This window comes from Clytia hemisphaerica, unplaced genomic scaffold, assembly GCF_902728285.1.
Source record: "Clytia hemisphaerica strain Z4C2 unplaced genomic scaffold, Clytia hemisphaerica genome assembly, whole genome shotgun sequence".
NCBI classification, from domain to species: domain Eukaryota; kingdom Metazoa; phylum Cnidaria; class Hydrozoa; order Leptothecata; family Clytiidae; genus Clytia; species Clytia hemisphaerica.
The window spans coordinates 182,752-207,373 of record NW_027103311.1 but is presented as its reverse complement, the minus strand read 5'-3'; the positions used below and the strand labels follow the sequence as shown (position 1 = coordinate 207,373).

The 24,622-nt window shown below is 36.5% G+C and overlaps 1 protein-coding gene and 2 long non-coding RNA genes across 3 annotated transcripts; 2 read left to right on the top strand and 1 right to left on the bottom strand.

The window, feature by feature from the left end:
• Positions 1-9,435: 9,435 nt before the first annotated feature.
• LOC136813179 (uncharacterized) lies at positions 9,436-10,890 on the bottom strand. Its single transcript, XR_010847445.1, has 3 exons — positions 10,657-10,890; positions 10,053-10,154; positions 9,436-9,782 (listed from the first exon to the last, which is right to left on the bottom strand). It is a non-coding gene; the product is annotated as an uncharacterized lncRNA (long non-coding RNA).
• An 8,907-nt stretch (positions 10,891-19,797) lies between these two features.
• LOC136813272 (uncharacterized) lies at positions 19,798-22,888 on the top strand. The gene is made up of 9 exons (XM_067069786.1): positions 19,798-19,851; positions 20,311-20,383; positions 20,497-20,525; positions 20,899-20,939; positions 21,515-21,573; positions 21,919-21,963; positions 22,303-22,454; positions 22,639-22,725; positions 22,826-22,888. Exons 1-9 carry the CDS (start codon positions 19,798-19,800, stop codon positions 22,886-22,888), a joined length of 603 nt encoding a protein of 200 aa, XP_066925887.1.
• Positions 22,889-23,039: 151 nt separating this feature from the next.
• On the top strand, positions 23,040-23,928 carry LOC136813171 (uncharacterized). Its single transcript, XR_010847443.1, has 3 exons — positions 23,040-23,090; positions 23,399-23,487; positions 23,834-23,928. It is a non-coding gene; the product is annotated as an uncharacterized lncRNA (long non-coding RNA).
• The last annotated feature ends 694 nt before the right edge of the window (positions 23,929-24,622 follow it).

Sequence of the window (24,622 nt, the reverse complement as noted above, 5' to 3'; positions counted from 1 at the left end):
TCTAAAGAAAAAGCAGGTAACTATATACATGTGGCTCAACAAGGCACTCATCTCACAATTCTGTTGGTGTGGAAACTGTGCGTCTTGTTAGTTTTGTGGCGAGCTCGTTCAACATGTTTGGGTTATGTGCCATATCGTAAATTACGTCTGGTGTTTGCTTGTTAGCACCAGTTCTCTTTCCTCCACATTTTTGACACACTACAAACGCAATTATTAAAAGTGCCAAGAGAAGAGCTATCATTCCTAGTATTCCTGGAATGCCACCTAGAATGCTATCAAACAACGTGGCCCCTCCTTCTTCGACGTCCCTTATGGCTGATCCACCTGCTTTGATGTTTTTGGCCAACGCCTCACCAGAACTGGAGATCAGATCTTTTCCAAGAGTGCCGACACCTTCCGCGGCTGCCTTTATTCCAGTCCCCAAGCTACTTATAATTTTACTTGTGCCATCGCCAGCAGCTTCTAACAGGCCACCTATGGCCGAGGCAATGCCCGTAAAAATATTCGTAGAGGAGCCTGAGGCAACTCGGTTGACATGGTCTTGGATCTGACGAAGGCCTTCATGAAGTTCTGACACAACGCCCAAGAGAGGGTAAGGTTCGATGCGTTTCGGAATTTCAATGAAGGTGTCCTCTGAAAATCCAAAACTATGTTTCAATGGTGTCATCCACAATTTAGGTGAATAGGACGTTTTAGTGATGTTGATTCTTTCAAATTCACCAGAGGGGGATACTGCGATCGGCCCCTGATCTGTTTTTATGACTGTCTTGGCGGGCAATTTTGAGCAATCTACCATTGGAGACTCATAATGAACTCTTCTGGACGGGATTGCTACAAATTGCTGGAGTTTTGTGATAGAGGAGCTTAGAGGAAAGTAAAGATAGCACGAGTTTGAAACACGAGAGACATTTGTCCTTCGGTCGAGTATTAGACAGTTATAGTGAGCTTGCCTACACTCGCTTACCTCGAACGCGTCTCCCGCTGGGTGGGCAACGATGTCATTTCGACCAAACACTAGCTCTGCCACTAGATCTGGGAAATGATTAGATAACCATTGGTGAATACTGCGCACTTCCTTCTGGATAAAACAGGTCCTCTTGGCTTCGCGTTGACTTTGCTCTTTTATATTTATGAGGTTCTCTACTAGGTGAGCTTGGACTAGTGGGAGACCCTGTTCTTTAGAAAACTGTTTCGCCAAAAAAACAATTTTTTTGAAAGAGCTCTTGCGATAATCAAATCGGGTCCCGTTACCTTCGATGATGAGGCCATTATCGAGGGTGTACCAGCGGTCGTCAGTGTGCTCACCTAGTGGGTGGTTAAAAGAGATTTCTCCCCCAATTTCTAAGGCTGGGATGTGAATAAAGTTTTCAAACTTTTGGATCAAGGTGGGACCAATGTTCGAGAATGTTTTTATATCTTGAAAGTCGTGTTTTATAGTAATATTGGTCAAATATGCAAACCGATCCTTCAACCCACTCACATCGTTAAGCCCCAGAAACTGAAGGGTTTTCGAAGAGTTTCTTGGTACATATAATTCTTTCTTAGTCAAGGCCTGGTGAATCTTGCTCGAGTTTCCAACGAGTTTGGCAGTATACTCCCGTAGGGTAAAAATAGGCTCATAATGGGTCCAGGACTTAGAGAACGGCTCACAACTTGGGGGGTCATTTGGTTCGTTCTGCCACATCTCACCGATCTTTTTTAGTTTAGCTTTATAACGACCTGTGGTCATCCTTTTTAAGATCAGTTCTTGGCAGACAAACTTAGAAGGAGTATCTTCCTTTCCTGAGTGTTTTGGTGATCCGAAAAATCCATCACAATCAGTGATTCGATAGTAAGCACTACAGCGATATATTGGAAACTTAGTAACAGTGGGATTATATCTCATAACCCTTCCTTTAAAAGTCTCCATTTCGCCTCTATGCTTTTCTATCTTCTCACATACCTGGATTGTTGGTAGATCAAAATACCCTAGTCTTTTAACGTCGTGACAGTTTGCCAGTTCTCCAACCGTAAAACAAGTGTCATTCCCATTCGCCAACACCAACTTGATAGCCACCACCATTGACATTAGTCTTATTAATATTTTCATTATGTCTGTTTACCTGAAAAATACAAAATTATAAATTTTCTTATAACTATTGTACATATTTAAACAGGTATTTCAGACCTTGCAACAACTACCCATGTTCTATTTCATATCCTTCTGATTTTTGTGTGTGTGTGGTTATTTATAGTCTTATTTATCTTCCAATTATATTTTACTTTGATCATCCCTCTATTAATTATTCATTATGATTTCGGAAATGTAATGATCTAAATTGGGATATATTGTAATCATCATATTTTTAAGCGTTGTTTGTTTCGTCATCAGGAATATTATCGTTTCCTGTTTTTCTATTACTTGTTTCAGCTGTTTCAGTGCCAATCTCATTCTCCCTTTGTTTCAATAATTTTTTTAATTCAGAGAGAGGCAGTTCGTCTTCCTTCTCTTCCTTTAACCGTTTTTGTAGTTCCGCTAAAGGAATATCATCTTCACTTTCCCATTCATACTCTTCAATCTCTAAGGTTTCTGCCTTCTCCATTCGATCGTTCACTATTGGCTGTCCATTATGAGGTTTTAATCTGTCGTGATGAACTAGACCCTTAAAAAGACTGCCGTTAGGAGTCTGTAATTTGTAGTTAACGGGAGGGTGTAGTTCGACGACTTGATGAGGGCCTGTAAATTTTTGTAGAAACTTGGACGATCTACCCTTTTCCTTCTTATGACTCGTCAGCCACACAAAGGAACCTATTGGGTATTGCTTGAAGTCTTCATTTTCATTATCATTCTCAGTCTTTACTTGAGCTTTATTCATCTGAGTTTCTGCAATGTTTCTTGCATGCTCAAGGTTTGAATTCAGTCTTCGCATATGGTCATCGGTTCTCAAAGTTAGGAATTCTTCGGGAAGGTTCTCTGTATCAGGAGGCAGGACAGGGAGTCTACCAAATAGCAATTCATATGGTGACCTTCCTCGGGTACGCACTACTGAAGTTCGGTGCGCAAATAGAACTCCAGGAAGTAACGTATCCCAGTTGGTGTGATTTGAATTGACATGATGAGCGATCCCTGTGATGATAACCTGATTCATTCTTTCAATAAATCCATTCGACTGAGGGTGATAAGTAGTAGACTCTATTTTCTTGATGCCAAGTCTCTGACAAACTGCTTTCATTGATTTTGAAGTGAAATTCGTTCCCTGATCTGTAGAAAACGTTTTAGGTGTGCCGAAACGGAAAATGATTTCTTCTACCAATAGCTTCGCAACTACTTTAGTCTCAATCGTTTTAACCGCAAATGCTTCAGGCCATGATGTATATCTATCCATGAATGATATGACATATCTGTTCCCATCATTTATCGGGGTCAGAGGGCCAAGGACATCACATACAATTTCAGAGAAAGGTGACGTGATTGGAATGGGATAGATTGGAGCTTTTCTAGTTCTCCCTTTGTGTTGGTTGCATTCCTCACAGTTGTTTATGAAGTTAGTTACAGCTTTTGGAAGTCCCTTCCAATAATAACGCTCGCACATTTTATTTATGGTACTGTTAATACCAAAGTGTGCCATGTGGTTAGGACAGTGGTATTTTCCTATTAAGACGTGGTGTTTATGTCTTGGTACCACTAACTGTCGTTTACCATGGTTTGTGTTAATCGGGTTTATTCTGTAGAGAATGTTTTGGTCAATGACAAATTTGTCATGTAAAATTGTAGAGTCCGAGGTTAACAACTCTTCTTTAATCTTTTTGATCTCCGGGTCTTTATCTTGTTCGGTAGAAATTTCATCTCGTGGTATCATGACGCAAGCCACTGGTTGTGGTCGGTCATGATCTACTAAGTTCACACGAGGAATTTCATTTTCGTCATCTTCTAGAGTTATAGTGTTTAACCGGCTTATGGCGTCTGCAACTACATTTTGCTTTCCTGGTAAGTATCTGACCTCATATTCATATTGTTGTAAGGTCAAATGCCAACGGCTTAATCTTCCGGTCGGATCGTGACTGTTTACCATATTTTTCAAGGGTTGGTGATCTGTATAAACTAGAAAACGGCGTCCATACAGATAATGGTGATTTTTCTGTATAGCGTGGACTAAAGCTAAAGCTTCCTTTTCACTTATCGTGTAGTTAATCTCAGCTGCTTTCAGGGTCCGACCTCCATATCGGATTGGAACAAACTTTCCAGAGATTTCTTGGGCAATCACATGTCCTATTGCATACTTAGACGCATCTGTCACTACTATAAAGATTCTTTCGTAATCTGGGTAATGCAGAAGGGGCGGAGCTGTAAGCTTTCCTTTCAGAGTTTCGAAATCCTTCTTCATTTCCTCTGTCAGCTCGAATTTGGAATCTTTTTTCAAAAGATCATTTAGAGATCTTGCGATTTTCCCATTGTTAGGGATAAATTTTCTGTAGTATGAGCACATCCCTAGGAAGGAGCGTAATTCCTTTTGATTTTTGGGATATTGGAAACTTTTTATAGTTGCCGTATTTGTGTCTAGTGGTAAGATTCCATATTCATTTACCGTGTGTCCAAGAAATGTCAATTGTGCCATAGCAAAGCGACATTTGCTCAGCTTAGCCTGTAATTTGTTCTCTCTCAACCTTGTTAAAACTACTCGGAGTTGTTTCAAATGTTCCTCCGGGGTTTTAGAATAGATTATAAGATCATCTATGTAAAGTAGAAGGAATACCCATAGCTCAAGTGCAAAGACTTGTTCGGCAAGTCTCTCAAAACTGGCAGCGCTATTACAAAGACCCATGGGCATCCTCACATACTCGAACAGCCCTTTGTGTGTCACAAAAGCCGTTTTTGGTATGCTTTCAGGCTTCATAGGTATCTGGTGGTATCCCATCAAAAGATCTATTGTAGAGAAGATCTTTGCACCATTGAGGTGATCCAAGATTTCTTCTATTTTGGGCAGCGGGTGAGCGTCTTTTATTGTTATCTTGTTGAGCTTCCGGTAATCAATACATACTCTCGTGCCTCCACAGGGTTTTGGAACCAGAACCACTGGATGACTGTATGGAGAATTTGACCTTCTGATAATCTTCTTTTCCAGCTGATGTTCTATTTCCTTTTCAAGGGTGTCCTTTTGAGCGGGGGATAGCCTGTAACATTTTTGTCGTATAGGCTGATCATGCTCAGTAATGATTTCGTGTTCGACCCGATCGGTGTGACCCAATGGATCTGTTTTATCTGCTAAGACATCCTTGAACTCATCTAGAAGTTGATCCAATTTCCTTTTCTCTTCGGGCGATAATGGATATGGCTTATAACATCTTTCTTTTGGTGTAAATTTTGGTTCTTCAATCGTTGTGATAGGGGTGGCCACTACTGAAAGTATGGCTCCTCTTTCTTCGTTGAGAGGATTCGCTACGAATATTTCTAACTCACCTCGTTCACAAGTAGCTATCTGAGGGACGATTATCAGCATATTGTCGCCAGAGCTTTCTCCTTCTATGAGGTATTGAAAGTCGTCAATGAGTTTGTTCTGTGTAGGTATTTTTATACCTTTAAGCATTTTTGGCGGAAAGGTGATCTTTTCGGTATTCCATTTGGTCGAATGCTCTAGGCTTCGATCATTCTTCGTGATATCATCCACTGAGGTACTCACGGAATTGATGTACGTGAGATTATTAGAGAGGCTGTCTTTTAACGTCAACTCTGCAGCTGATCCGTTGAAGCTTAGCCGGTCTTGATTAACCTCGAGGAAGTCATCACCCAATAAGAGTGGAAATGGAAGATTCTTGAATACGTGTGTCGGATGAAAGAATGTTGAGCCACCAATAGTAATGGGAAGGTTCAAGACTTCTATTGCCTCTTCCATATTACCATTAGCTACTTCAACACGGGCAGGCGGGACGTCTGCCTTGTACAATGTTGTGTTTCTACTGATTTGTTCTAGTGTTCCAGCCGAAATCGCTGTGACTGTCGCACCAGTGTCTACCAGAGTTTGTATTGGTTTCTGATATAGCTTTACCCAGAAGACTGACCGTAGTTTCCGTGATTTTTCATTGCAAGCGACTTTGTCGACTTTTAGAAAAATGGTCTCTTCCTCAATCTTCTGGGCATGGCCTAGTCAACCACCTTTTTTTCGATTTCTACACTCTTTAGCAATGTGTCCCCAGCGATAGCACTGGGTACACTTTTCTTGACTGGGGCCTTTCGTTGGAGGCCTATTGTTTCTGCTTTGGTCCCTCTTCCTCAATTGACATTCTCTCATCATATGTCCTCGTCGGTTGCAATAGTAACATACCATCGGCGGTCTTTCACTGTTCCTATTGTTTGCACTAGGCCTCATGGCTTCCACTGCTGCGAGGATGCTGTTCATCGCGGCTGTATCGTCTCTTGGTGGATTAACCGACTCTTTTAATAGTAATGCGTGTGTGGCATCACTGTATGTTCTTGGCTGTTTCATTTGGATATAGTTCCTATATGGGATGTCCAAACCTGCAATCATTATATCCAGTTTCGTTTGGTCGGCGACCTGTAAATTTTGTGAGAGCCTCTCTACTCTCTCCAGGTACCTCGTTATGGTATCCCCGTTTTGTTTGATCCCGTGGAGTTCCTGTCTTTTCCTGTACTTCAGTTCAGGAGCATCAAACTCTTTACGCAGGGATTTTGTTAGCTCTCTGTAATTGTCCTTCACTGTGGACGGTAGAGTAAAATAAAAGGTGTACGCCCTTTTCTTTAGAAGTAAAGGGACGACCCTTGCTTTCTGTTTGTCGTCTAATTGATAAAATGACAACGATATATCAAGTTTGGTAATGAATTCGACTACATCATCACTCGGATTCTCTCCAAATTTGGGGAGTGATGAGATGTCTACCTTGTTTGCCAACAAGGCAGCAACAGAAACCGAATCTAGGACTGAATCCATTCTCTTCGGTTCCTCAACTTGGGCTTTTTGATCTTCTTTCCCTTTTGATTCAAACCGTGTTCTACGGAATAGTGGGGTAGAACAATCAACTGGAAGAGGCGTTTTAGAAAAAAACAGTCCTCCCACGTCAGTGACTGGGTCTGAGGATTCTAATAAGATCCTTTCTTCGAGGTTGTCTCGGGTTTTGGAAATCTTATGTACAAACTGACCAAGGATGCATTCAGATTTCTGGAGAGTTTCTAGGAGTCTTTCAATATCCCCTCTCAACTCTATGGAATGTAAGTAGTCTCCTGACGAGAGCTCCTCTTCTACTTCCTTTAGTCCAATATATATTCTTTTGGACTCGTCAGATATTGCTTTTCCTTGTTCAATTCCCCTTCTTTTAAGGGACTCTATTGCTTGGAGCGTGGGGATTTCGTCTGTCTCTTTTTGTGTATCCCTACCACGCCTGACGTATTGTTCAAGCTGTTCGTTAACGTCTTTCAGGGTATTGACGTACTGTCTCTTCTCAGTGGACAATGTTTCTATATGCACTTCTAGAGTTTGTACTCGTTTTATGATAGCAGAGTATTCTGCGTTCTTGGGATTGGATTCTTCTGTTAAGTGTGGTCGGTTATTTATTTCACGATATTCTTCGGTTAATGGATCCAATCCTTGTCCTAAGTGTGTCTGGATTGCGCTCAACGCGTTCCTTTGAGCCACTTCCAGTTCTTCGTAACTTGACATTAGTGTGTTATATCCGTGAATCTAAAATAAATAAACCGTTTAATTTATCTGCTATAGCGTTTCTCTTTTATTGTCTGCATGCCTCTCCTCAAAATACATCCTCTATGCTAAAGACACATTGGGTACCTATATCTTTAACAAGGTATGGAGGACCACAACTCCAACCGTCGAGGGCTTCCATCCTAACCTCAGAATGTGAGTTCTGGGCCGTAATGGGACCATCCTTCCATTTAAGTAAGGGGTGAAATGGCTTCCAGGGGCATCACTCCTCCCTGGGCTTCTAGGGGTAGACCCGTCCCTAGGTATCCAATATTTACAAATTTCATCTCAATTCTTTTAAATTACTCAAGGACTCCCCTCAGTGCTTGAGCAATCGATCGTACGATAATTATACTAGTATCTCTCAGAACATATCTCTCACATATACGTTCTTTCTACGTCACCGGTTATTTCAAGGTTAATTAGTTAGGATTATATCTCTCACATATATCCTGCCTTCGTCATCAGTTATTTCAAAATTAATTAGTTAGCAAATTAGTATATTTTTCGAAATTTCGTTAATTAAAACTTCACGTCAATTAGAAGAGAGATGTTGATTATAGTAATCAACAGAAGCGAAGTGTGTCCCATTCGACACAAGAGAAAAAGCGAAAGATAAAGAGAATTTCAAACTGCACTCATAAAGAAAGGGATTCAGTGGACAGATAGGCCTGTATGACAATCTCGGTAGAACCTCCATGTCGAGGCCGTACCTGTCCTTAGTGATAAAAGCTATTTTCAAAGTTCATAAAACTGTTTTTGAATAATGGTTCGAAATATCTCTGAAAACACTGAAAAGTTTTATACGTAGTCATGACCGAAAAGTCTAGTTCTATATTTAAACGAAAGGTGTAAGGGAGTCCGAGCCTCTATCTGAACTTACTTGAGTTTCAGAACAGAAAGAGTCATCCGGATCAGAGGGTAGAGTGCATACAAGTGAATTAACACGAATGAAATTCCCTGAGATAAGTTTTCTCTTACAATCACCATACTAGAATAAAAGTAAAAACTTACATTTTTGCAATGCTTGCTTGTAATTCGCAAGCGAAAAACCTAACTAAAAATCCTAACAAAATAATCCCTATTTATACAAAACCCTATTCCTAAAAATAAAGATAAATGAGTTAGTTACATAACAAAAATAGGTGTGTTAATGAGGTTAGAACCTAAATTGAGAAATAAACAAAGTCATAAGGAAGAGCCTAACCGGAAAGTGATTAAATAAGAAATTTTTAGGTCTTAATCGAAGTTTTAGAGAATATACAAAAGAAATAATGATCTAGTAAGTGCTATCTACATAAAAATACTTGATATTGACTTCGAGTCTAGGAAAATTCGGAAATCGCGTAGAATCTCGTCAAAGTGAATTCAATTTCCTGTTGAAGAGGAGGAAAAGCTAAAATATTGTTGATGAGGTCAAAACCTAACCTAATACGACAGTATATACAGGAATTTTGTAATGTGATGTTATTTTTTTCAAAAAATGTTTTATGCTTTTATATTTACTATTTGTTATTTTGTTCATCTGCTCTTGATGAAACACAAAGAACACAGGAAAACAAAAAAGAACTGTTTATATCTTCTCATCTCACAATCTCTTTGTGTATAGAAAAACTCTTGTATAGTATTTACATTTGTGAATCAATTTTGGCATAGCAAAACAGAAAATTTCCTTCATATAAGTATGATACAAGACGGAAGAAATTACAGGAGAATTACACGAAAGATTTTTCATTCCCCTCCCAACTTCGAACTTTTTTTGGATTATCCCTTTAAATTTATTCTCGAATACTTATTCCGTATAAAGAATTACATCATGTTTCTTGAATATTACGCAATCGTAACGGGTCCATAATGGGGTCCATAATGGGGTCCATAAGAGGGTCCATAAAGGTGTTCCATTTTGGGGATCCAAGAAGTGTCGTAACCCCTTCTTTATATAATTTCATGCCATTCAATTTCAGGTATGGTCGAATGTTCAACCAACAAACTTCTCCTATTTCCAGTACACGATCGAACAGAGAAAACACTTCTTCCAATCATCAAGAGACATGTTGCCAAAGGATCAATAATCTGCTCGGACGGTTTGAGGGCCTATGGTAATTTGAATGAGCATGGATATGAGCATTTTTCTGTTTCGCACAAGGAAGCTTTTAAAGCAACGTACGAAAATATGGCAACGGGCAAGACGATAGAGATTCACACGAATAGAATCGATGGTGCATGGGCTCATGCAAAAGCACACTTCAGAAGAATTAATGGTACATCAAAAAAGAACTTTGTGTAAGGATTAAAATTTATTCATTCCATTCCTATTCATGAAAAAAGCTGCATGTGAAAGCTAATTAGAATTTTAATACGTACCTTTTTTGTTATATACAGTGCACATTTGTGTGAAATTATTTGGCGCAATCATTTCCACAAAACGAACATGCTTGAAACGTTCTTCAATCAACTTGTTCAAATCTATGATGTCAACAACGGAAAAATAAACTTAACAGTCACCGGAGATATTTTTGACACGGCACAATTCGATCACGATGACTATATCATAAATGAATTCGGGGAGGATTATTTGGTGGTAAACAATTAGTTCTTATAAGTTTTGGGAAGGCTACTACGCTATTTGCTTACCAGTTTGATTCGAATTATTCTTATGCTCTTATGCCCCTGTCTCAGAGTTGACCTTGTATAAGTTTGTTTATGTTTATTCTCTTAAATCATACCAGGATATGAATGTTACGGAACTTGTCGAAGACTTTACGGCGCCAGAATGTGTGGACGTTGACACGCCAGAAAAAGGAAACCCTGCCCTACCAAATGTTCATGAAGAGCCTGCTAATATCAATGTCGATCCTACGCATATCACCCTTCGAAAGAAGAACATCTTCAAGCCTCGATCTTATAAATTGAAAAAGATGGGTAACAGATCCCTAGATGATATTCTAGAAGAAGTATTTATTTTTACCTTTTAGTATTATCTGTGTATTCCCTGTGAAGTAAATCAACGAATCTTCATAACTTGTTTTTTGTTCCTCAGCCTAACGAAGTCAGCGAAGGTCCAATTGCAAATGAATCAAAGGAAAAATCCGAAAAAGTTCCATCGTCAACTAAAACGAAACCGAGAAAACTCAAAACAGCAAATAAATCTCAAGCTTCTCAATCCACTACCAAAACAACAGAAAAAGCTATTAATAGTACGTCTATATCAAAACCAAAACGCGGAAAGAAAAGGAAATCTCCAATTAAGAGAACAGAAGAAAACGACCAACAAAACGCCCTCACTGGCAAAATGATTACATAATGACAAACGATCAAAATAACAATGACGAATACAGCTCTTAGCGAGGAGTTTCAATAATTTTATGTTTATTGCTTTTGTGAATGAATATCATTATGATAATAATAATTGAAAATACAAAAATATTTATTTTTTATAAGAAAATATTTATTTTTTATAAGAATATTGCATAGAATAGAACGTGATCGTGATTATCGTCTCAATGATTCTTGTTTTCTTATAAAATCATTTTTGTTTGTCTTAAAAACCACGATACAATGAAAGTTTTGATATTTTGTATTTTACATATATACTTGCAGTTCACTCCCGGGTCGAAAATATGATTTAGTTTCTATATATACTTGCAGTTCACTCCCGGCACGGAATTAATAAAATCGTTACACATTAAATTTTCGAGTGTTAATTGTTTTTCAATACAAAAGAAGGATTGGAGGCTTGAAATTGAAATCAGGGAAGTGCGGGGCAGATGTATATTTATACGTATAATTAACACTTGAAAATTTAATGTGTAACGATTTTATTAATTCCGTGCCGGGAGTGAACTGCAAGTATATATAGAGAAACCCAATACGATTTTCAATCCGGGAGTGAACTGCAAGTATGTATAGAAAGATACTAATATGATTTTCCATACGGGAGTGAACTGCAAGTAGTATATATATAGAGGCTTTTATCATTTTCGATCCGAGAATAACGAGTGTAAGTGTTTGTGATTGTTTTTCTGCCCACCACACTAAAAAGGGATGGGGTCAATCGAACTGTTCGATTATCGAACTAATCGAACTTAATCGAACCCTATCGAAACGAACGATAGCTGTTCGATTACCGAACCCAATCGAACACCTATCGAACCGGGAAAACTTTCGTAAAGTTCGATGACTGTTCGATTATACGATTATAGTTCGATCGCAGTTCGATGAATACGATTGAGGTTCGATTAAATCGATTTATACCTTGCCGCCGAATTTTGTATTTATATTCCGAGGGCGTATTCTTGCGGGCCATCCTATATCTATCCCATCGGATGGGACAAGCTGGAGCTTTTACAAGCTCTTTGTTGGTCGTTAATTTGTAAAAAAAAAATTTTACATTTTTATTACTTTCTTTAAAGAAAGTGTCATCTCTATTATTTCAAATGATCAATAATGAGTAGTGAAGCATACGATGCCTGTGTTTTGATTATAAACAACCTCGTAATTTTCTGAAAGGTAAAGAAAAGTAGAATCAATCCGACACAATCATTGAACCACATCGAACTTTCATCGAACCACATCGAACTTTCATCGAACTCATCGAATATCAATCAAACTTCATCGAACAAAGAACACTCATCGAACTAAATCGAACTTATCAAGAAATTTTCGTAAAGTTCGATAGCTGTTCGATCGGGTTCGGTAATCGAACAGCTATCGTTCGATTTTGTTCGATAAAGTTCGATGGTTCGATAACGAAAATTGGTTTGATAGGGTTCGGTTGACACCGCCTGGATATGCTATCTCAAAATCATAAGACCGTGTTAAAAGGACTGACAACAAAGGAATGACAACAAAGTTGCCTGATTGTGCTTATGAATCGAGCGCCATATCACTATCAGGAAAATTTAGTTTTTAATTTTAAGGCACAAAACAAGATTCTTTTTGTAGAATTGACTTTTCCTCAGATGGTCTTCAGAGGTTTACCGTGCCCGTAAGAAAATTGAAAACAGCTGTTATAGTTGTTTTGGAGAACGTGACGGCCTAATAATTAATTGCTCCACAACAGTTACAAGATAATTTATTCCTCCTTTTTAATATGGTTACAATAGACCTTAATGAGTTTGTCAGCGTAGGGATTTCAGGGAGTGAGAAATAAATTGCCTGATCTGAAAAAGATTCTCTGTACCGGGTGACCCACGAAAAAGTTCAGACGTTTCCCGACGTCTTGAGGCCGAAAAAAATGCCCAAAGTGCTTGGAGTTTTGATATTTAGAAAGTAGATATCCTAACTTAAAATTTGAGCTATCACTTTTTAAATTTGACCAACTTGTTCTATGCTTATGAGCTTTTAAAGTCAAAATTCACTTTGCGGAAAGTGAAAAAAAAACACGTAAAAAATTATCGAGCCTTATTTCCATTGAAATCAAAAGAGCCAGGAGAAGTTGCAAAAATGATGAAAATTCGTTATCTCCAATACTTTGGTTTGCCAAAGATTATGCAGTCAGGTATCTAGTTTTTGGTATCAGTCATGATTCTGATGATACAATGAGAGTGAATAAGAAGAAAGATTAGTTTTTTTTTCTTTCGTTTGCTACATCTGGATACATTCAGATACATTCATGACTGATAAGATCTTTGAAATTTTTAGTTGTTATATTTTCTCTTTTTACATCGATAGCCAATCACTTTATTGTTTTTATATATTCAGCAAAATGAACAATAGGATTATTTGCTCCAGCTTGTAGTCAGTGATAATTTAGAACTGTGTTCATACCTATAATTTATATTTCAGATAATGGTGCTGAATTTATCGATAACATTATTAAAGCACTCCTTGTGCTGTGGCCTGGTCACTGCCAAATAATAAATGGATCTCCAAGGCATTCCCAGTCCCAAGGTAAAAAGCTAAATGAATGTTTTTATTCGAAACGTATAAATTGCCAAGAGAAAACCATCAACCTTTCCCACCCTTTTTTTTTGAAACCAAAAGCTTGTAACAATGGTTTTGGTACCGTTGGAAAGATATTTTCATTCTCTCTCTAAAAGAATCTGGTTTGTGCCCTTTGAAATCAAGTGATCAGGAGTTATGGCCTTAAGTCTGGGGAGTGGTATTTGACCTTTTCTGAACGTAATGGATACGCCTTTCGGGTCTGAAGATTAAGAAAGATCAAATTTACATATTATTGTTTTTATTAAAGTTATGCTAGGTGTGTAACAAATGTGTAATTATTTTCATTTTTTTACACCTATAAAATAATAAAAAGTATATATGACAAGGCATACAATATAATTGGTTATAGAAGCTAGTTTCTTCTTCATTGTAAAGTGGAAAGGCTAACTTAGATTTTGGTCTATTAGTTTTCAAAATGTCGATAGGTATTTCTGGTGTCATAAGGTTTTGAAATCACAATTTACTGTTATTTTCAGTAAAAACGGTGAAATCTTTTTGAGGTGTTTTTCTAATTTTTTTAGAGAAGTTGGCTTAGCTTATAACTGAAGAAGTACTTTTCCAATTTTATTAAATTATATATACCAAAATTTGTGATGTGCTTTTATCAAACGATTATACTTTTTGATGAGTCAATTATCCTCTGATGGCAAAGCTAATAACTTGTTTTTCAGGGAAAGTAGAACAGGGAAATGCTACAATACGAACAAAAATAGGCAATTTCAAGATCCAAACTGGTCAAAACTGTTGGGCTGAATGGCTACCACAAATTCAATGTAAATCACTTAATTTCTAAATTCAACAATCTCACAATATGCCTGTAGGAATTATATCATGATGATATTTTGCTAAACATAATAGCTTTTTGATGACTATGATGGCTAAAAAAGGTTTTTTTACATATTTTCAAAACCTTTGTAACTAAAAGGTAGAAATGATTACACAAACCAGTCAGTTTGAAATGTTCAAGTAAAGTCAAGGTGTTTCCTAACAGTAGCAGAACTCAATATATTTCTTATTCATAGTCGACTCTTATGTATTTTCTAAGTAGTATAGTAGCCAGGCCTTGTATTGTTATTTTACTATTTTCACCTTCCCTTAAAAATTTGGTACTTCATTGTCAAATTTAGATAGTATGAACACAACTGTCAGTGAAGGTTCGAAGTTTGCACCATATGAAACCGTATTTGGTCAGAAGCCAAACCGCCTTAGTGCACTTGGTATCAATGCAAAGAGAGTCAAAATTGAACATGACGCAGTAATGAAAATACAACTTTTTGATAAATAACAGAAATGCTTGTGAGAAAATTTTAACCCTCGTCCTCTGACCTGCAGTCCTTGGTCCGCTAGAAATCAATAAAATATATTATCCAGAACTACAGTTGACTGGTGAAATAAGCCTATATATATATATATACAAATTTACAGGATAAAAATTTTCAAATCAAATGTACAGTTAAAAAAAAAAAAAATATGTGAATATAAGAACTCCTGTGTTCCTAATATCTGAAAGTAAAAAAACTGAAGATAAAACACAAAAGTTGAATCTAATAAAAATATATATGTTTTTCTTTTTTCAAATGTTAATGTTGGTCGTCAAGAGGCTTGTTGTAATATCCTCATTAATGTTCAAGTCTTTTTTACTGAAGACTGATCTGTTCCCGCGTAGGCAGATACCTACAGCTTTATATAGTCCTATGGATATCTTTTGCCTCATCCACGTAATCATTTCACTGTACGGTTTATCTTGTTTACTCGCCATCATTTCGGCGTGAAACAAATTTTGTACATTCACGTCCCATGCCGCCGGTTGCGGAGAAGACCAGAGGTGTGAACGAGCCATGTTCGATCTCCAAAACACGTTGATTGTAAACTTCGTGGAGTTCTTCACCAGTCAGAGGATGGAGGGCTGGTTCGATTACTACGTCTTTACAGATGGTTTTAAGCATCAGTGCAATGGTGTTTCGTAGTTCATTGTGTCGTAGTGACACAAATCCCCCCTTTTTGCAAGATAGGGCATGCTGCAAATCGAACGGACTGCCACATTCACAAACCGTTGGTAGTCGTTTCAGTTGGTACCCATAACGAATACGGATGAGATCCCAGAAAAGCTCCTTGTTAAGGTCGTAGCCTTTGTCAGCAATTGGAAGAAGTGTTAGCCAACTAGAAGCCCCCTTGATACACGCAAGGTCATTTAGCTTGGGAAGGTTTGGTGGCATTTGATCTCAAGACTGAAAGCATTTATTGTGCTGATAATTTTGAATATACATAATGGGGGGGGGGGTGAGGATTGAAGTTGTTGGCAAACGGGAACCTTAAGTTTGAAAATTGAAAAAAATTATAATTTTCACCCAAAACGATGTTACATAATTTTAAAGCTGAATACATTCTTTTTTAGGATGATGAATCAAACTTCGAAGGTCTTTCACCTGAGCAAGAGCCATACCATGACACCGTAATGAATATGCACTCCGAACCCTCAACTATTGTAAGGAAAAGAGCTTGTTTTTTTTTCATGCAAAAAGGGCCAAAAGTACCCTAAGTGGATTTCAAGCTTCAATTCTAATGCTATACTGTGCTATACTGACAAATATATTGAAGATATTCCTTTTGGCTTTCAGAAAATCAAAACAGAACTGAAAAACCTTAACTTTTTCCAATTTAAATGGCATTTTCGTAAATTGTACTTTTTCGCTGGTCAGTGGTAGGTGAAAACTTTATGATGACCTCATCGCATGTACGATGACATCACAAACTCCAAATTTTCCCATGAGTTCCTATTTTGGTAGTGAACATTCCTGCCAAGTTTCAAGTTCATAATCATAAAGATAAAGAATTAAGCAGGGTGGTGTAAAACACCCCACTGATAATACAAAACTAAAAAAAGCCTGATAATAATAGAATTGAAACACTTTGGAGCAGAGAAGAGGCATTTCTCTCCTTCAAGTGCGTTGTTAATTTTAGAGGATAAAACAAAATAACACAGCATATTGAAAATTGTTTTAGTTCTTATATAGAATGACGAGTCAAGCTTTCAATGTGTTTCACACGAGCGTCAAAAATTGAGGGACAAGGTCGACAAAAATCTCGAAAAGAACCGAGTCATGATGATTAATAAACATGCCAAATCAAAGGGCACAAAATTGGCATGTTTTTCGGTAGAGGAACATGTGTCAATTCAAGCCCCAAAGCGTTTGAGAGGCAGTGGCATAAAAAGACTTCCATGTATTGTGTTAGCTAAATCTGAACAAAATGGCCAGAAAAGATACAAACTTATGTGCAAGTATGGCATTCTGAATGGAACATTTACTGCATCTGATCTTGCAAAGTTTCCTGGCAATGTAACAGGAAAAGGAGACACCAAAATAACATTACATGCAGCTTGTTTGAAGTTCTTTGGAAAGGATCATACATTCTGCCGATGTACAACAGCTTGCCGAACTAAGATTTGTAAATGTTTCCTCAATGACTTACCATGTACTTCTAAATGCCACAAAGGAAACAACGAAAAATGCCTCAACACCAAATCAACAATAAATTATAATGGAACTCTTCTCCCAAGATATGGTGGTCGATATGGCGCAAACAACAGTATCTACAAATTTTGTAACACTAGTCCACTGGACACATGGTTTTCAATTTTAAAATTTGTCGACAAAGACACTTTATCTCAGTGTCTTGGGGAAAATTTCAAAAAGATTCTAGAACGCATCGAAAACAATGACTTTGACGGCGCAAGAATGATTACAGCCCATATAAATAGTATCACACCAGGAATTGATAATTCTGTCAGCTTCTATGAATCAGAATTTCGTCTATTTATTAGTCCATTTTTGATCGAAAATTTTGATAGTGTGAAGTCTACAGAATGTGATGGAGCAAGTTGCCCAAAACGAAACGACATTGTTTACGATCACGAATGTCCAGTGGTCATGTCAGGGGAATCAATTCAACAAGCTATGCAAAATTGGTTTACAAATGAGAGTGTTGGGAAATGTAGGGCCAATGTTGGAGGACCGACAAATGACACTTTCCCTTCAACAAACACCATCACAGGGTAAAAATCTTTGAATATCAAAGCGAAAGGCTTGAAGTCAATCTCTTTTTAGAACCATTCATATAGTATATATGCACTGAAAGGGATGAATTCAATATCCCTTATTATGTAGTTTTACACTTTCCAAAAAGTGAATTTCGACTTAAGCCCATACTTAAGTTGAAAACTGGTAGGTCAAATCTAAAAATTAGTTACTCAAATTGTAAGTTAAGATATTTAAAACTCCAAACACTTTGGGACATTTGTTTGGCCTCAAGACGTCGAGAAACGTCGGAACTTTTTGTGGGTCACCTGGTATATACGATATATGATAGTATACCTAATGACCACTTCTTAATGATAAATAATTTATGATTTTCTGTCAAACACTGTAGAGAAATCAAACATTACTGCAATGGGAACAAGACTGTGAAAAAGCGAGTGATATTGAACAATCCGATTCTATTGCCAGTCAACATCGAATCGCTAGCAAACGATGTTGAAGTTCCTGAGTCATTCAACATTGATTGTGATGGTGAAACAAAGAAGTACTTGTTCTTATTTATGATAATTACTTAATTGAGGTCTAGAAAATCTGCCTGTTGGCGAATTTTGATGTTTCATACCTCGATTTTTAAAACTTTCCAATTACATTATTCCGTATGAGTTTATATAGGGCTAACTATTTCTAAACACTACCTTTTCTGCCAATATATCAAACTTTTGAATACTGTTTTAAGCATTTTCTGCTATTAAGTATGTAATTATTTTTTGTCAATTCAGGTTTAATCCGAAAGCTATTTCCTTACACAAAAGTTCACACTATTCAGCAATCATCAAAGTTGAAAATAGCTGGATAAATTATGATGGAAAGAATCATCATTACGTAAAGAATGTCTCAAATGCGTCAATTCCTCAAACTTTGAATGCATCATATTGTTTGTACAGTAAGTGAATTTTAAAAATTTTGTTCTATTATCCCTTACCTTTGACCATTATTCACTTTCAAAATGTAGTTGTTCTGGTATTTTCATTATGAGCATAATTACTCTTACGGAATGAGCCCGGGAATGATGCAGTGATGTTGATACACAATCCACTTGAAGTCTATCTTAAACATCTTTATGTTTAAATGTGTTATAAATACCACTTTTACAAAAATAAATCATCCAAAGATGGAGAAAATTTAACTTTTCAGATATTATCAGCAGGGACTGTAGCCTGGAACTTTGTGACCTTTGCATTGCTATGTGGGAGTGTGACTCCTGTTGCCGGCGAGTTTAATCCATCATCTCGACTGCGGTCATTTCATCAAAGTCGCAGTCTTTTTTTTTACGACGGACTTATTTAACCAACTGAAGATTTTGCATTTTAATGTAATTTTAGTTTTAGATCTGACTGGTGAAAAGAAGAAAGTTGAATTCACAAATGCTGGCAAAGGTACCGAAAAACTCACATGATTGTTTGTTGCATAGATCGCCATCTCATGATCACATATCGCCTCAAAGTACCTCTAGCTGAAAGTCGCTTGTGATACTTACTTTTAGCACCGATCTAATCAAAGATGATTATTTCTCATTTGTGTCTCTCAACCATTTGTCTCAACCTTGGAAATGTTTGTTTCACCGAAAATGGCTTTTTAATGCGTTATTTTTGCGTTTAGATTATGTAGAGAAAGACAAATTTATCCCTCCAACTCTGACGACACTGACTCATCTAGAACATGACTGTAAGGTTCCTTTATCCAGCACAATTTATCTAAATAAGATCAAAGTGCCCTAACTTGCAAAAAAATTATAATCGTTTTTATATTTGTGCGATTAATTTCCTTTCGCGAAGTAATGTATATTTTCAAATCTTTTTTTCCAGACAGTGCAACGTGCAAAGTGCAAAGAGTTACTAATGCTCAGGAAGGTTTGTTAATGAATAGAATATATTCTACATAGCGATTAAAACTACTATACCCTGTTCTCTATAACCATATGTTTGCTACACACTGCGACCTTTAAAGCTCAAACTGAAATAAGGCAATAAGGTATCTTAAAAAGTCTAAAAATTGGTGTACATTTGAACTAACAGGATAATTCGTCCATATATTTTTGCTCCCGAAGGAAAAAGTTTTAATTCAAGATGGCGAATTTTCAAGTCATCAAAAAAAATCTTATTCTTGAAATATTTACCACTGTACCAAATTTTAGATCAATAGTATCAATATTGATAGAGTTATGCATTTTCCAATTCTGGTCTGTAAAATACTGATCTTTGTTTTACACGTTTTTCAAACAACGATATCGTTCCAAACGCTACAGCGCTGAAAATGTGCATGCTGGACCCACTAAAGGTTCTCTACCTTGTGTCAAAATTTCAAGACCTCATGATTTCAGACTTCTGATTCTTAGATACATTGCTCTGATTTTTTTCAGCTAGTCAAAAAAGCGCAAACGAAAAGAGACAAACGATCGACCCGGTAATTACACTTCTATACAAACTGAATAACTTAATTAGTTTTTAGAGCTTTTTTAAATATGATTGATTAAGTATCATGAAAGTCTTGCATAAGCTTTCAAATAAAGCAACGTGGCTGGAAAATAAAGTTACACTCTTGTTTCAATTTCTTCGATAACTCTAATAATTTTAATTTAGAATGAAGATTTAGATATCTTCACTGAATCAAACACAAGTGTGGACGATGAAACCATATTACTGTATGCTAAAGGTTTGCTATTTCGTTATTTTTCTTGTGAAAAAGGGAGAAAATTGTTGATTATATTTTCTAAACGGATAAAGTTGTGAAACGTTGTTGTAATTCTTCACCATTTTTATTCATAGATATTGATGAGGCTATTGTTATAGATGAGGTAATATAGTTTTTCAAAAGCTAATAATTTCTAATTGCTCAACAAACAAGATCCAAAGCATCAGTAATATAATCATAGAAAAACGAAATTAATTTAACTTTAACCTTCATGAATTTCCACTATGAAACAATGGAGATCGAAGCTCAATCTCAAATTAAGTTATTAGAGAATTACAATAGAGAGGTCAAGCAAGTGTTTATTTAGACCGTTCAATGCGATACCGTAGGTCCGTACATAATTTGCCAAAGCAAACCATGCAAGTGAAATCTTATGTACAGGCCTACGGTATCGCACTTTACGGTTAAAATAAACCCGTGCTTAACCTCGCTAATATAAAAGTACGACGTTTTACATGATTCTATTCTTTTTGCAGAATATTACTGTGACACCTCCTAAGATTCAGAAGGTTGTACTGTAAGTATTATAGATTATCAACGCTGGTATAAAAAATTAACGATATATCCTATCATCTATCGATGGATTGACTATGTTTTCTAATCGCAGTTTCGGGGAAAGGGCGCGAGATTATGGTCAATGGCGGAAAACAAGAAGACTGCCCGCGACTCTCGCTAGTCTTTGCGGGAATGTTTTTGTACCCATACCCCGCGTGTTCTTCATTCATCTTCGACCCACTTTGTGTTCGATCGTTTTCTCCCCGCCTCCCAACTCTCCAACAACTCTCTCCGTGGTGGTTGGTCACTCGATTGTGACGTCTAGATTTCCTAGGGCCTTTGATGTTCACGCCGCCTGCCTCGCCTTTTGTATAGGGCCTCTGGTATACGCTCTCTGTTTCGAGGCTAAATCGCCTCTAGTATACGCCCTCTGATTTAAGGCTGTACTACGCCACTTCAGCAGATATGACACTGCAGAATATATTCCGTCATGGTCAAACGACTCAACTCTGTGTTCTTTCCTTGTTTCCCGATCATTAACACCTAGAATTGTGTTACCACTTATTGCTACGCTTTTTCAAGTCAGAATTTTTTTAGAGATGACATAGAAGAGCATGAATGTCCTAATGAAAATGTCACAACCCGGAGAAGTTCTGGTGAGAAAAAAATATGGTGAATTGTTAATTTCAAAACTTAATTAAACACGATTCGCATAATATTCACTGGTGTGTGAGAGAGATTGAAACATAACTAGATATTTTAACGAGATATCTTTTTATTTCTCCTTGCTCTTCAGAGGCAATACAGGCCATACAGTATTTAGTGTCTCTGATTTCATAGTAAAATAAAGCGTTGATCCTTCGTGGATTAAGAATCGGTGCTTGAATTGGGTTGCTATAAGTGTAATGGTTTCTCTGGATAGAATACTCCATAATTGTCTCGACTGCGATGATGTTGACTCCAGAATTATTTGGTCAAATTCAATCCACCGTTTCCTTTAGGAGCACATGGAGGGGAATGCTTCGTAGATTTGCAGCCTAAAGAAGGTATCTAAAGCCGAAATGTTTCACAATTTGTTTCATAAATTTCAAATATTTTCAATGCGTCAAAAGTTTCCTAATTCTTGGTATGCGTAAGGTATTTTTCTAACAGAAATATCCGAAAAAAGGTGGGATTTTACCACTGTCTATTGCAACAAATAGAAGCACATCAGTGGTAAAATCCGGTTATCGTCATCTTGACGCATATCAAGAATTCAAGCATTTATCGCTATTGACTCTTTGCAAGAATAAGTAAAAATAAAAAACTCATTGAGAAAGAACTGGAAAGAAACTTTTAATTGAGCTTCTCGTTATTTATCTCATGCAAATGTATTCTTCTTTTAGCTCTTGATAAGGCGTTGAAAACGAAACAAAGCTTCTTACTATGCAAACCATATGGCCATGCAGTGTTTTCTGGCCAAATCAAGGACACTATAAAACATTGGTTAAATGATACGATCATTGATTCATACATGAAGTTTCTTTTCACCCGAAACGTGAGAATCACTGTTTTCCATTTTTCCTCAATCGAATGCGTTTGTTTTAGAAATACGACCTAATTTTGTGTTTTTAACACCACAAGAGGGCACAGAAAAAAAGATCAACCTGTTAAATGTCCTTTTAAATGAGCATTGCGTTATCAAGTCAAGAAATATTTTTAACGTTTTTTATTATGTCTAGAATATACCGATTTCCAACTATATCGAGACAGCAATGATGAGTGCCTTAATGAAATGCGCTAATTTCTCAATGCCTGATGGAGTCAAAGTAATTATGATTTTTAATTTTTAATTTTTAATCTTTGTTGCGAACGAATATCTAGAAGATCGTTATATCACTGCTATAGTTAAAAACATTACAATTTCAGAACGGTAGTAATTCGTACTGTTTTTTGATTAGTTTATTAGTTGATGAATCATCTGATTCCTAATCAAAAGGTATTTATCAATCAAAAGTCTTGACAATTTTCAGAATTCAAAATTTACATCTTACCTTTGTAATCATAGTTTTGAAACTCTGCCAAAAAAAAAGAAGACTTTTCTAAATCTATATCGCTTTTTCTACCACAGAAACAATTTTCAAACTCTCGCCTGATGGGATTGTATTCCACTGATAAACACTGGCGTCTAATGGTGAGAGAACATTTTAAAAACCTTGATTGATACCTCTGATTGTTGTGTACCTCTTTGATTGAAAAATTGTAATAGTGTTTTTGCTGGTGAATGGAACAAATTTTCAATGTTTTTTTTGAAATTTTTCGAAAATTCATTTCTTAGTATTTTGGTCATAACTATTAAACCCAGTGAAGCAAAAAGTGATACACTAGAATTTAACTTAGCCAATTCACTCAACTTGGAAATTAAAATTGAAAAATTGTTTCTCTGTAACTCACGGCATTGAATAAGGCACACTTGCTACATTTCATTATACTCTTTTATAGGTTATTTATCCAAAAGAAAAGGTCATTTGTATGATAGATCCATTTGGTGAGAGTTCTGCTCTATTGACAGAAACCAAGCAAGCTTGGGAGTAAGTTCAAATACTGTATATTTTCCTTTAAACCAAGATACAGTATTTTATTGCGATTTTTGCATTTCCATTTGGGTTTATATCCAAAACGATTTATATTGACTGATGTATAATTTGTTAGTCCCGAAGAAAATGATTTCACCCGTTCATAATACTTTTGCACGAGCTACATCTTAAGGAATGTTACTATCCTCTTAATCCTAAAGTTTCCAGAAATTTCTACTAAAAAATATCATTATTTCTTCGCTTAAACCTATTTTAATCCTTTTTCACGTGTTTTTGATTTTATTTTTCTCTTCTCCATTTGCCCCTTTTATTTATAAAAAATAAAATTATTTTACTCTAGAGCATTTATGACAAGAAACTTTGATGCGAACCAAACTTGGAAAATTGTTTGTAAAAAACATGCCTTGCAGAAAGACATCATATCATGCGGAGTGTTTTGCCTGAAGGTGAGTTAGCCTTTATTTTAAAATCTGTAAAATCTAAATACCAATGGAAAGAGCATGAAATTCCTATTAAAATTTAGTTACAAGACATGCTTTTATTATTTTTCTATCAAAAGTTATGACGAATCAAGGTTTTCTGATGATGTCATCACAAGCTCTCCCAGGCAAAACTAAAAAATAATCCTAGGATGCACGATACTAAACTCGAATCTGTAAATTATATGTATAAGGGCCCGTATATAAAGGGCTCGCATATCAAGCTTACGATTTCTTTTAAGGTTCGTTCTATAGTAAATTTATTCCAAAAAAGCTAAAAAACGACATGTTTAATTCCCAAAGATCATGACAGCAGAATAACTTGATAAGAAGATTGTAAATATACGAGTTTAAAATACTTTATAATACTTTTAGCAATTTCTTTACATTAAGATTATTCATCAAGATTTAATAGACAAACAATTTTACGGAGTTTTCCATACCTCTTGTCATGGTGTCAATATCTTGTTTCTATGTTTCATTAGTTTGCCGAGGCCATGCTAAAAGAAGAAGATCTACCAACAAAACTTCCCCCAAAAGAGCTCCGTGATTACCGTCGTAAAATTGCCATTACGTTGATAGAAATTGGAGGTATGACTATTTATTATCATTTTTCTAATTTTACTATCTTTTAGTCTAAGACAAAGTCA

Bases quoted from the DNA above. Each gene is read 5' to 3' on its own strand.
- LOC136813272 (XM_067069786.1), top strand. From the start codon at position 19,798: ATGGCGAATTTTCAAGTCATCAAAAAAAATCTTATTCTTGAAATATTT. The intron at 20,526-20,898 runs GTAATATAGTTT...TTCTTTTTGCAG, and splicing joins AGGCTATTGTTATAGATGAG to AATATTACTGTGACACCTCC. The intron at 21,964-22,302 runs GTATCTAAAGCC...TTCTTCTTTTAG, and splicing joins AGATTTGCAGCCTAAAGAAG to CTCTTGATAAGGCGTTGAAA.